The sequence below is a fragment of the Pipistrellus kuhlii genome, unplaced genomic scaffold, assembly GCF_014108245.1.
Source record: "Pipistrellus kuhlii isolate mPipKuh1 unplaced genomic scaffold, mPipKuh1.p scaffold_m20_p_1, whole genome shotgun sequence".
Classification (NCBI taxonomy): Eukaryota; Metazoa; Chordata; class Mammalia; order Chiroptera; family Vespertilionidae; genus Pipistrellus; species Pipistrellus kuhlii.
In genome coordinates, this window is record NW_023425404.1 from 93,134,463 (window position 1) to 93,149,019 (window position 14,557).

The window sequence follows — 14,557 nt, forward strand, 5'->3', positions numbered from 1 at the left end:
CCACATGCGGCCCACAGAGGAGTCTGATCCGGCCCGCCAGGGTTTTTGGGCAGTGAGCGCAGCCGAGGTGTTACAGTAGGAATTAGTAGTTCATATAGTCCAGCCCTCCAGCTCTCTGAGGGACCGTGATCTGGCCCCCACTTTAAAAAGGTTGAGGACCCCTGGACTAGACTGTCTGGTAGTGGGCAAAACTCGAGGGCACCTTTCTCTCAGAAGTGCTTGCAGCGAGTACCGAAGGACGCTGAGGAACACTGAGACTCAGGAACCTCATAGGGCTAACTGGAAGCTAAGGCTGTAGGCTATACCCTGAAACTTCGCCCCATCCAAGCTGAGCACAGAGGCTTTTGCAATTTTCCAAGTCTAGTCGAATAAGGCTGTCTCTGAGCATAGACACAGCTTATCCTCACAGCCAATTTGGCCTGGAGGTCAGTTCCTCCCAGTGATACCAACAACAATCAAGACTTAACTACAATAGGCTGTACACACAGTCCACAAAGGGGTGCACCAAGAGTGTCCACCTCAAGTAACTGGGAGGCTGACCCACTGTACCATATAGGACACCTTAGCACACAAAGCCACCCTACCAACTCAGGGAACTGTGAAAATGTCGAGACAAGGAAATAGACCACAAACGAAAGAAATGGAAGACAACAAGTGACTGGATATAGAGTTCAAAACCACGGTTATAAGGTTTTTCAAGAATTTCCTAGAAAAGACCAATAAAATAAATGAGACCTATGAGGATATGAAAAGGGATCAACTAGAAATAAAAAGGGATCAACTAGAAATAAAGACTACATTGTCTGAAATAAAAAATATTATACAGCCACCTAAAAACAAAATGGAAGATTGCAAGAATCAAGTCAAAGATTTGGAACATAAAGAACCAGAAGACACTCCTCCGCAAAAGCAAGAAGACAAAAGAATCCAGAAAGTTGAAGATAATGTAAGAAACCTCTGGACCAACATCAGAATTATGGGGGTCCCAGAAGAAAAGAGAAAGCAAGATACCGAAAACATATTGGAAGAAATAGTGACAGAAAACTTCCCCCACCTAGTGAAAGAATTAGACTTATAAGTCCAGAAAGCGCACAGAACCTCAAATAAAAGGAATCCAAAGAGGACCACAGCAAGACACATCATAATTAAAATTCCAAGAGCAAAAGACAAAGAGAGAATATTAAAAGCAGCAAGAAAAAAGCAGGTAGTTACCTATAAAGGAGCACCCATACGACTGTCAGCTGATTTCTCAATAGAAACCATGCAGGCCAGACAGGAATGGCAAGAAATATTCAAGGTGTTGAATAGCAAGAACCTACAGCCAAAAATAATCTACCCAGCAAAGCTATCACTTAGAATCAAAGGCCAGATAAAGAGCTTCACAAATAAAAAAATAAGCTAAAGGAATTCATCACCACCAAACCAGAATTATATGAATTCCTAAAAGGGGTTCTTTAGGAAGAGGAAGAAAATAAAGATAAAAATTATGAACAACAAATACGTAACTATCAACAAGTGAATCTAAAAACCAAGGGAATTAAAAAATCTGATGAACAATATTAACTGGTAAATATAATAGAATCAGAGGCATGGAAGGGGAGTGAACTGATGATTCTCAGGGAAAAGGGGAATGGGAGATGTGGGAAGAGACTGAACATAAACTGTGCACCTATGGATAAGGACAATGGTGGTTGGGGAAAGGGCAGAGGGTAGGGTGGAAACCTGGTAAAGGGGAGCAATGGAGGGGGGAAAATGAGAAACATTTGTAATAATATGAACAATAAAGATTTATTTAAAAAATAATAAAATAGTCAAGAAAAAAATAAAATAAAATTGATGTATTATAGGAGTAACTTTTAAAACCTTATTAAAAGTTTAGAATAAAATTTGCAAGATTATTTGGATAAACTTAGGCTAGGAAATCTTAAAGGAGACAGAAAAAATATTTTTTAAAAAAGAGAAATTATGTAGTATTTCATAAATCTAAAGACCAATATATAAAGTTTTAACTTTATAAAGTATGATAGTTCTAGTCAAGTAAAATTATATTTTGACATGTTTAAATGATATTAGAATGATGTATTTGTTATATAAATGATGTATTTGTTATATAAATGATATTAGAATGATATATTTGTGATAATTAGAATTTTTTTTTTTTAATCATCATCCGAGGCTATTTCCCATTGCTTTTTTAGAAAGAATAAGGGAAAGAGAGAAGGAGAGAGAAACACTGATTGGTTGCCTCCTGTATACGCCTTGATGGGGGATTGAAAATACAACCTAGATATATGGCCTGACCAGGAATCGGACCTGCACACTTTTGGTTTATAGGACGGCACTCCAACCAACTGAGCCACCTGGCCAGGGCATGGAATTTCTATTTTTTATGTCCTGATTTTATTTATTTATTTTTTTTAGTTAAAAGAATTGAAAAGCTGTTCATGTGAATGCCTAAGAGAACTGAAGAAAATACATTGATCAATATAAAATAATCCTATAACTAAAAATTTTTAAGTTTGTCTAAATATATATCTGACTCTTTAATGCCAGAAAACTTACAAAATATAATCTATTGCCTCTTAAATTACTTTCTTTACTACCTTATTTACTTTATAAAAAGCTTAAAGAACAGGAGCTAAAAACTTGACATAAAAAACTACATTATATTTTGTTTGAAATATGTGCTTTATCACCTAAAATAAAATTGAAATTCCCTCATATTTTTAGGCTTTATTTTAAAATTTTATACATATACATTTTAAATTACAAATAAACTATAAAGATATATATGCTTTATGTCTCTCTCATTTACTTGCTTCAGAGGGAGAGAATTATGCAAAGTCTAGATAGTATACTCAGATATTCTAATAAACCAGGAGATATGAATTATATGACACATGTCATTGGAGAAAAAAAGTTTTGAGCTACAGGAATAGAGAGATATTATAAAACAAAACTGGAGTAATTATTCAGATTTTATGCTGAATTGCTTAATTCTACTAGTTAAGGAGTAAGGTTTTGTGCTGGCTGCTGGGGCTACCATTTAGGTCAAGAGCATCAGGATTCTTTTTCCTCTTGAAACTTATATTCTAGTGGGAAAAACAAATCTGAAACAATTATCCACTACTCATTTAATTATGGTTATGATAAATGCTAAGAAGGCAAAGTGCAGAGTCCTGAGAGATAAAAGGGGTATCTGATCTAGTGTATTTTTTTGGGAAAGTAGTTGGGGAAGGCTTTCCAGGGGATATGAAGTCTAAATTTAAGACCTCCAGGCTGAGTTGGAGTTAAAGCTAGGGTAAGATAGGGGAAGCCAGGCAGGGGAGAAGACAAACTCTTTGCAGGAGAAAGGCTGAAAGTCACTGAGGCTGCAGTGGGAGACAGGATAAAATAGGTGAGGCAGGTAGGGGGGGTCTCATAGGCTAAATTAAGTAAACTACATGTGTTTTTTTTTCCTATGACAAATAAAATACCACTGAAGGTTGTTGTGTGTTGTTTTTGTTTTTTAATTGGGGGTCAGTTTGTTTTTTCAATAATTCCATCTTAACTCTCAAATGTAAACTTCTTAAGTTCAGTAGGTTTTCTTATGAAGACTATTGTTAAATAATTATATGTGAAATGGCTTCCCATTTCTGCTTCAAATTCATGTCTTCAAAGACTGGTATCTGGAAAGAATACCATTGCATACCCTGTTTCCTCTGGAAATGCAGAGGTGGTGCTTCCATCCATCGGACAGGGGTCCAGAGAAGGAGAGTCAGAATTTTTTCTATCTTCATTTGTAGCAAAATTGGTTACTGGATGTTGCAAGTCCCACTGTCGTGCTATGTTGTTAATTGTTAACCTTTTCTTCTCCTGTGAAAAAGTTTATTGTAACAAGTTCATAAAGCAATTTTGCTGTAGGGGAATATCCAAAGTGCATACTTATCACACTTTTAAAAGGAGTCCGTTCCTTAAAAGTAGCTATCAAATTTGTATTTTAAAAAAATATTTTTGTTGGCTTAATAGAGGAAAGGAGAGGGAGAAAGAAACATCATTGATGAGAGAGAATCACTGATCAGCTGCCTCTTGCATGGCCCCTACTGGGGATCGAGTCTGCAACCAGGAATTGTACTGCTCAATCAGTGAGCCATACCAGCCAGGTCAAATTATTATTCTTAAAACAAAGTACAACTGGCCTTTATTTACCTTGTGCATTTAAACATCTTAAAAATTGTCTATCATCCTTAAAAAAAAAAAGAAACATGTACAAACAATAATTACTCCTATTGAAGATATAAAAATTTCACTACCTGAAAGTTTAACAGAAATTTATACACTTAAGTGTTATCTGAAATTTTAACTTAACATAAATTTACATACCTTCACGTTTAAACAAAGAAAGAAAAACTGAATAATATTTTAATTTTCCTACCCAATAATTAGGACTAATATGAAGAAATGATCTTGGTGGGGAGGAGAAAGGGAAAGGAATTGATTAATGTTCCAAGCTTCACAGTATAAATTACAATGTCCAAAAATTAATAATTATGTACAGACTACTAAAAGAAATTATATAAGTTGGAATATTTCTAGGCAACTAGTACCTTCCTAGATGAAGATTAAATAATTCATTATATGCAATGGATACCTTAGAGGAGTGATTCTGAAACTTTAGAGGGCCTTAAATCACAGAGAGCTTATTAAAATATTAATTGCTAGCTCAAACCCCATTCTGATTTAGTGAGTTTCAGGTGGGGTTCTTGAATTTGCTAATGAACTTCATTTTGAGAACCACTGATAAGGGCATTGGGGCTCCATTCTCTCACAGAAACTTGTTGAAAAAGTAGTTCCAGTCTACTGAAAGAAACAGTGACACATTGAAATGTTTCTAGTCAACTTATATAAATGTATTGGAGAAAATAATCACTATTCTAGTCTATTAAAAAGTTAACTATAGCCGAAACCGGTTTGGCTCAATGGGTAGAGCGTCGGCTTGGGGACTGAAAGGTCCCGGGTTCGATTCCGGTCAAGGGCATGTACCTTAGTTGCGGGCATATCCCCAGTAGGGGATGAGCAAGAGGCAGCTGATCAATGACTCTCTCTCATCGATGTTTCTAACTCTATCTCTCTCCCTTCCTCTCTGTACAAAATCAATAAAATATATTTTAAAAAAAAGTTAACTATACTATACTATCAAAAATTAACATTATTATATGGCATAGTAAAAGCTGAAAACAGACACTTTCTCTTTCTTTTAGGAAGTTTTGCACCCATTTGCTCATTTTACATGTGTATGTATATAATAATCACTTTTAGTTCCATCTCTGTGCCTATATTTGGTTATCTAAAATTTTTAGCATGTAGGAATAGCACTGAATAAAAAGCAATGACAAGGGTAATTAAAACTAAACTTTTAAAAAGTCTATTTCTGATTATAGCATTTTTTCTATTGCTTGATATTTCAAATTTGTCTATATAGCTAAGGAGTTATACGTAATAAGCACATATAATACTTCTGAGATTTTTTGACATTTTATGTATGTCCTTCTTATCTAAAATAGGAATCTACTATTCTACTGTAAATTATTTTCCAAATACTATCAAATAAAGAGGGAATATGCTAATTGATCATTATGACCTCACAAAGATGGCAGCACCCAGAGCCAGTAAGGAGGGAATATGCTAATTGACAGCCACACTCTGAAAGATGGCAGCATCCACAGCCACAAGATGGTGGTGCCCAGTTTCCTCAGCCCCACCAAGGCGACACAGCATGGCCTGGCCTGCCCTCAGGTGGGTCTGGTGGGTCTGGCTACTCCATGCGTCCGCCTCCGTTGTCACCCCCCGCTCCTCTTCCCCCCAGCAGTCCAGGGCCAGCCCAAGGCACAGGCAAGCCTTGGATGTTGGCTGCCCAGCTGCCCAGGGCTGGCCAGAGGGACAACCAAACGACTGAACAAACAGGCTGTGTGGGTTGACCAGGCAGGCAGGGGGTGGGCCATGGGGGCAACCATACAACTAAACATGCAGGATGCAAGGGGCAACCAGGCAGTTGGGGGGGATTGTGAAGGGCGACCCAGCTGGCAGGGGGGGGGGGCTTTTGGGAGTGACCAGGACAACAGGAGTGCAGTTGGGGCAACCAGGTCGGCAGGGAGGCAGTTAGGCTGGCAGGGGCAGCAATGAGGGGTGACTAGGCACCGCCGCCCCCCCTCACCCCCCCGCCCTCGGCCATCTGATCTTAAGAAATTCTGTTTCAGTAATTTGCAGATGACTGGGATAATCCAATTTTTAACCTAAGCAATGCCATTATTTCTACTTATTTCTAAGACCACTTTAAAAGAGAGAGGGAAAGTGGGTTAATGGAGAGTGGCTATCATGAGGGCTCTATGCATTTGGTTTTCTGGCTGACTGGAGGTTGACAGAGGGAAATATTTATGGATTTTTGTTCATTTATTCACTCATTCACTTATGCATCTGACAGCGGCAGTGGCATGGCAAGAAATAGTACTTTTTCTATATGAACCAGTCAGAAGTTTGTCAGTATTAGTATCTGGCAATGGTAAATCTTGCTCCTTCAAATTTAAAAAATACTGCCTACAAAGGGAGGGTAGAAGGTGGGGGATAAGAGATCAACCAAAGTATTTGTAGGCATGCATATAAGCATAGCCAATGGACACAGACACTAGGGGGCTGAGGACATGGGCTGGGGTGAGAGTGGCAGGGGAGAGGTCAATGGGGTGGGGGGAGACTTATGTAATATAGTAAACAGTAAGGAATTAAAAAAATACTGTCTACAACTATATTTCCTATAAGCCAATGTGTTTTTGGCCAACCATTAGGGATATTCCATTACAGGGAAAACTAAAATCTTATTCGCTAAATCAATAAAAAGTAAAGGTGCCAAGAGGAGGGAAAGCACATCTAATTAATGGAATGAAGGAAAACAAATGTGGGGAGGAGTCAGTACGTTAGAAATAACAGCAGGTGAGAAAAATCTTAGTATCCAGAGTAAGGATTCTAATTACTTTTGAAGTAGTGGTGCTGAGCTGAGAGGGCTTGGGGCCAAATTGTTTTTCTTTTTTGAGTAGTTTAAATAGAGTAGTTTTTTTAAGAGTAGTTTTCATAGAGTAAAAGACACAGATTAACATATATTCTTTGATCTGTTTTGACAAATGCATATACCTGTGTGTAATCTATAGCCCCACCAAGATACACAACATTTTGAACACCCCCCTCCCCAACACACACACTTTTTCTTGTTTTGTAAATTTATTATATACAACTTGGCATCCCTAGTAGTCATTTTTTGAATTTTGAACACCATTTTAATTTAATTTTTTAAAAATTTATCTTTATTGTTGAAAGTATTACATATGTCCCCTTTTAAAAAGAAAAGCTTCTAGATAAGACACAAATGAGTCATGATCATCAGGGTGATATCCCTAGTTTTAGAGCACAGCATAGTACAAGACATAGGCTCTCAGCTGTCTTTATTATACATTGTAAGTTAATATAAAATATTTTAAAATAAAACAGTTTATTTAGAGAAAGAAATATCTGATATGCTGAATCACCTAAAACCAGTTTATAACAAATTTGAATTCCTGTATTTCTCAAAATCATTACCAAATCTATAACAGAGAAGCTAACAGAAAGTTTTCAAATTTAGAACTTTAAATGCCATGAGGAAACACAGGTGATGCACTTGTATGGAAACAAATGATAACTTCTGTTATATTTATTTTTATCTCTTCCTTTTAAAATAGCTTTTGCATGAGTTTTATAATGTACATTATATTGTATTTCAGAAGTACAAATTTATTTATAGGTAATAAACTTATAAAAAATTTTAGAAGTGTTTATAAAAAACATTCTATTGATAGAAATGAACATTTTAGAGTTGAAAACCACTTTTCCAGCTGACTAGCTGGCTTCAGGGCAGTGGGTATGAGCATACATATGCATGCAGCCATGGGAGAAAATACCTTAAGCAAGGATTGTTTATGACTTTCCCGCCTCTTCTCTTCCTCTTTTTTGGCTACAACAGATGCCATTCGCCTTTCTTCTTCCTAAAGAAAAATTTTTTTTAAAAGTATTAAGTATTTAACCTCTTTTATGCTAAATATCTTTGGTTCTATAAGTCTGGTTTTCTTTGTGAAAAGCATACTAACTTAACTAATAGAAACTATGCCCTTAAAGAAAGTTATCATGTTCATCTTTATTTTGTTCTTTATTCTTAAAAATCCTACAGTCTTAACTCTACTCCCAACTATGGAGGTGAGATAAATCTAGCTAATACAAGAGAGCAAAATGATGAGAGAAGAAAAAAGTGGGGAACAGATTGTATAAGCTTGTATAGTCCAATGAGCACAATAGTTCCACATAGAAAGGCTTAAATTCTTTATTATGAAGATTAAAAGGATCAAAATGATACTTCCTTTTATTTATTTTCTTTTTTCCCCCATTTTTAAAATTAAGGTATTATATGTGTACATATCTTACCATTGCCCCCCTCCCCACCCCACACAAATACATGCCTTCACCCCCCAGAGTTTTGCATCCATTGGTTATGCTTATATGCATGCATACAAGTCCTTTGGTTTATCTCTTATCTCTCCCATTATCTCCCTAAACTTCCTGCTGTAATTTGACATTCTGTTTGATGCTTTACTGTCTCTGTATCTATATTTTTGTTCAACAGTTTATAATGTTCTTTATTATCCATAAGTAAATGAGATCATGTGGTATTTTTCTTCATTAACTGGCTTATTTCATTTAGCATAATGTTCTCCAATTCCATCTAGGTTGCTGCAAATTGTAAGAATTCCTTCTTTTTTATAGCAGCATAGTATTCCTTTGTGTAAATGTACTACAGTTTTCTTATCCAGTCATCTGCTAACAGGCACCTAGGCTGTTTCCAACTCCTAGCTATTGTAAATTGTGCTGCTATGAACATAGGGGTGCATATATCCTTTCTGATTGGTGTTTCCAGTTTCTTAGGATATATTGCTAGCTATTGTAAATTGTGCTGCTATGAACACAGGGGTGCATATATCCTTTCTGATTGGTGTTTCCAGTTTCTTAGGATATATTCCTAGGAGGGGGATTACTTGGTCAAATGGGAGTTCCATTTTTAGTTTTTTGAGGAAATTACAAACTGTTCTCCACAGTGGCTACACCAGTCTACAGTCCTACCAGCAGTGCACAAGGGTTCCTTTTTCTCCGCATCCTCACCAACACTTGTCCTTGGTTGATTTGTTGATGATAGCCATTCTGACAGGTGTGAGATGGTACTACACTGTCGTTTTGATTTGCATCTCTTGGATAATTATTGACTTTGAGCATGTTTTCATGTGGCTCTTGGCCTTCCTTCTGTCTTCTTTTGAAAAGATTCTATTTAGGTATGTTGCCCATTTCTTTATTGGATCATTTATCTCCCTTTTATTAAATTGTATAAGCTGCCAGTAGATGGTGGAGATTAAACCTTTATCAAGGATAACATTTACAATTACGTTCTCCCATACAGCGGGCTTTCTTGTTTTGTTGATAGTTTCTTTTGCTGTAAAAAAAAAAACTTTTCTTTTGTCCCATTTGTTTTTTTCTCTTTAGCTTTCATTGCCCTAGACTAGAGGCAATATCATTGAAGAAGTTCTTTCGGCATATGTCTGAGATTTTGCTGTCTGTGGATTCCTCTAGTATTTTTTTGATTTCACACCTTATGTTTAAGTCCTTTATTCATTTTGAGTTTATTTTTGTGTATGGTGTAAGTTGGTGATCTAGTTTATTTTTTTTGCATATATCTGTCCAATTTTCTCAACATAATTTATTGAAGAAACTGTCTTGACTTCTTTGTATGTTCATGCCTCCTTTGTCAAACATTAATTGAACAGAGTGGTTTGGGTCAACATCTGGATTCTCTACTCTATTTCATTGATCTATATGTCTATTCTTGTGCCAGTACCAGGCTGTTTTGAGAACAGTGGCTTTGTAATATAGTTTGAAGTGTGACATTGAGATCCCTCCTACTTTATTCTTCTTTTTCAGGATTGCTGTGGCTATTCAGTTTTGTGTGTGTGGTTGTTGTTTTTTAATATTATTATTCCAGATGAATTTTTTGAGAGTTCTTTCTAGATCTGTGAAATATGCCATTGATATTTTAATGGGGAGTGCATTAAATCTATAGATTGCTTTGGGTAGTATGGACATTTTAATGACGTTGATTCTACCAATCCATGAACATGGTATGTTCTTCCATCTGTTTACGTCTTCTATCTGTTTTTTTAGTGTCCTGTAGTTTTCAACTTATAGGTCTTTTACCTCCTTACTTAAGTTTATTCCTAGGTATCTTAATTTTTTTGGTGTGAAGGTAAATAGGATTGCTTTTTTAGTCTCTGTTTCTGTAAGTTCACTATTGGTGTATAGAAAGGCCATAGATTTCTTGACGTTAATTTTGTATCCTGCTACATTGCCGAATTCATTTATTAAGTCTATTAATTTTAACAATTTTATTTTATTTATGCTTGCAAATCAGAGTTTTATTTAATGATAAAATAAAAGTGAAAGCCTTTCAAAACTCTCCTTTGATATTAACAAATTATTCTCAATTAATATTATTCCTTTTACTTTGTTTCTAAATTGATTTGGCCAGTCTAATTTCTTATATTTTAAAAACTGTTAAACAACATTATAGACAAGTTAGAAATATTTTAAAAATAAGTCATAATAACAACATCTTAACTCAAATTTTATCATTTCTCTATTATCTTTTTTTAAAAGTTGTGATCCATATATATAATCTTGATCATATTTTCCCCTGAAGATTATAAAAATTTATCAGAGTAAATTATAACCATGTAACTTTTAATTTTTTTTATCAAAAGATTTGTAGGCATTCAAAATTATGTTCCAATTTGAGAAAACTATTTCTTCATAAAAAAAAACAAGCTTGAAAATATTTTCAGAGATAGGAAACTATAAAAAGCAATTTAGCACATTTGAAGAAAATTTCTTTTAAAAGAAAAGTTACAAAAATTGAAATTAAAAATTCAGCGGGAGGGGAATGTAGAGTCTATTTTATACAGCTGATGAAAAGTAGGTCAGAAGAAATGTTCTTACATGCTTTATAGCACCCTGAACAACACTTACTAGTACCCTGTTTCATTTGTATTATCTCGGGCAATATCTCTCAATTCTCTTACACCAAAGTGCTCCATAAAAGTATAGAACATGTCAGCTCTGAGCACATAATAAATATTCAATAAAAATATACTTAAAGAATGAATTATTGAATATACATCTTTGTATATTTGTTCAATAATTACCTAAAACTCTAACTGCTAAATAAAATGACAAACATATTTCTAGAGCTTTTGATACATTTGCAAATTTCCCTCCATAAATATAGTACTAATTGTATTCTTACCAGAAATAACATGATAAATAGTCATAAGAGCTGCTTACCAAATATTCCTGTGTTTTCCTATATCCAGGCCACATTATGAGATAATACATCTGCCCCTCAAAGTTGAGTGTAGACATTGACTTGCTTTGGCCAATGCCACATGAGCAAAAGTGACATGTTTAGTTCTAGGTTGAAGCTTTCAGAAACATGTCTGATAAAGCTATTTCTCTCTCGCCTCTGTTACAGAATCTGTAAAGCTTCAGATAATTGGTACTTTGAAGGTCTTGGTCCTGGAATGAGGACAACACACAGCCAAGTTCTGGGACTACATACTATGGGCAGACAATTAGTATTAGCATGAAATAATCTTTGTTACTTTAATCTACTGAGGTTAGATAAATTATTACTGTAGAGTATCTGGCCTATTTTGTCCAGTATATAGGTTATTATCTATTATATTAAAATTAAGTAAGGTCAAAGGGGCCATGAAAATGTAGTCTAGAGGGTGAGCATTTATAAGTGCTTCTGAAAATAAGGAAAGACCTAGACTAAAGAAGTGCACTGAGCATGCACAAAGAGAACTATCACATTAAAAAGGAGACTAAAAATGCATACACTGGAAGCCTCTCCTTTGAGAAATGAGAAAATGAATGCTCTGAGAAGTACTTCCTAGGAGTTTTAATAAGGTCACACAGCTATTAACAGAACTAGAATCAGGACCAGAAGCTATGTCTTATAAGAAATGGAATTAATAATGTTTTTATACTAAGGATATATTTAAATGCATTTTACTGATTTTAAAAAGATAAAAAAGTTGAGGTTAATATTCGGTAGTAATCTGCCATATGATTTAGTTGTTTAAAAGGAAACAGAAAGTTAATGTGATTTGGGGGGAATTTACAATATGTAATATAGTTATGCTTTTTTTTAAATTATTGTTTAAAGTATTACAAATAGGAGTACATATGTCTCCTTCCCCCCTCCCCACTCCATTGACCTTACCCTAGCCTCCCCTACCCCCCAGCACATGCCCTCACCCCACCCCCATAGCGTCTTATGTCCATTTGGTTATGCCTATATGCATACATGCAAGTCCTTCAGTTGATTTCTTATTCCCCCACAACACTCCCCAGCTCTCCCACTGTAATTTGACAGTCTGTTCGGTGCTTCTCTGCTTCTGTATCTATCTTTTTGTTCATCAGGTTATACTGTTCTTTATTATTCATAAATGAGTGAGATCATGTGATATTTACCTTTCTCTGACTGGCTTATTTCACTTAGCTTAATGCTCTCCAGTTCCCTTTATGCTGCTGTAAATAGTAAGAATTCCTTCTCTCTCCTTTTTTTTTAAATTTTTATTTATTTATTTTAGCAGCCTAGTATTCCATTGTGTAGATGTACCATAGTTTTCTAATCTACTTATCTGCTGACGGGCATTTAGGCTCTTTCCAAATCTTAGCTATGGTGAATTGTGCTGGTATGAACATAAGGGTGCATATATCCTATCTGATTGGTGTTCCTGTTTTCTTGGGATATATTCCTCCAAGTGGTATTACTGGGTCAAATAGGAGTTCCATTTTTAAATTTTTGAGAAAATGCCATATGTTTTCCACAATAGCTACACGAGTCTGCATTCCCACCAGCAGTGAAGCAGGGTTCCTTTTTCTCCACATCCTCTCCAGCACTTGTCATGTGTTAATTTGTTGATGAAAGCCATTCTGACAGGTGTGAGGATGTACCTCACTGTTGTTTTGATTTGAATCTCTGTTATGTGACTTTGAGCATGTTTTCATGTCTCTTGGCTTTCTGAATGTCCTCTTTTGAAAAATGTCTATGAAGGTCCTTTGCCCATTTTTTTGATTGGGTTGTTTATCTTTCTTTTGTTAAATGTTGGAAATTAAACTTTTATCTGAAATATTATTGGCAAATATATTTTCCTATGCAGTGGGCTTCCTTTTTGTTTTGTTGATGGTTTCTCTTGCTGTGCAGAAGCTTTTTATTTTTATGTAGTCCAATTTGTTTATTTTCTCCTAGTCTCTCTTGCCTTAGGATTTGTGTCTGTAGAGATATTGCTATGACATATGTCTGCAATTTTGCTGCCTATGTAGTCTTGTAGAATTTTTATGGTTTCCCATCTTATATTCAAGTCCTTTAGCCATTTTGAGTTTGTTTTTGTGTATGATATAAGTTGATGATCTAGTTTCATTTTTCGGCATGTATCTGACCAGATTTCACAGCACCATTTATTAAATAGGTTGTTTTTATTCCATCATATGCTCTTGTCTCCTTTGTCAAATATTAATTGAGTATAATTGGTTGGGTCCATTTCTGGGTCCTCCATTCTGTTTCATTGGTCTATATGTCTGTTCTTGTGCCAGTAACAGGCAGTTTTGAGAACCTTGGCTTGGTAATATAGCTTGATGTCTGGTATTGTGATCCCTCCAATTTTGTACTTCTTTCTCAGGATATCTGTGGCTACTTGGGGTCTTTTTTTTGTTCCAGATAAATTTTTGGAGAGTTTTTCTATGTCTGTGAAATATGCATTGGTATTTTAATGGGATTGCATTGAATCTATATTTTACTTTGGGTAGTATGGACATTTCAATGATGTTGATTCTACCAATCCATGAACATGGTATGTTCTTCCATTTGTTTATGTTTTCCTCTATCTCTTTTTTCAATGTCCTGTAGTTTTCTGAGTACAGATTTTTTTTAAATCCTTGGTTAAGTTTATTCCTAAGTACATTAAAATTTTGGGGTGCAATGGTAAATGAAATGTTTTTTTCATTTCCCTTTCTCTGAGTTCATTATTGGTGTATAAAAAGGCCATAGATTTCTGGGCATTAATTTTGTATCCTACTACATTGACAAATTCATTTATTAGGTCTAGTAGTTTTTTGTGGAGTTTTTGGGGTTTTCTATGTACAGTATCATATCATCTGCTAATAAGGACAGTTTTACTTCTTATTTTCCAATTTGGATGCCTTTTATTTCTTCTTCTTGTCTGATGGCTATTGCTAGTACTTATACTATGTCAAACAGGAGTGGTAAAGTGGGTGTTCTTGGCTTGTTCATGTTCATAGGGGAAATTAGTTTAGTTTTTGCCCATTGAGTATGATGCTGGCTATAGATCTGTCATATAGGGCTTTTATTATGTTGAGGTATGATCCCTCTATT

General features: G+C 35.3%; 1 protein-coding gene across 10 annotated transcripts in view; it reads right to left on the bottom strand.

Annotated features, from left to right (window-relative positions):
• LRRC49 (leucine rich repeat containing 49) overlaps positions 1 to 14,557 on the bottom strand; it is a 192,066-nt gene that overhangs the window by 63,123 nt on the left and 114,386 nt on the right. For all 10 annotated transcript variants that reach the window (XM_036457120.2, XM_045587388.1, XM_036457148.2 and 7 more), the window contains 2 exons: positions 7,965 to 8,048; positions 3,692 to 3,855 (listed from right to left, as the gene is read on the bottom strand). In XM_036457120.2, the coding sequence (XP_036313013.1) occupies positions 3,692 to 3,855; positions 7,965 to 8,048 (248 nt within the window). The remainder of the gene's footprint in view (positions 1 to 3,691; positions 3,856 to 7,964; positions 8,049 to 14,557) is intronic.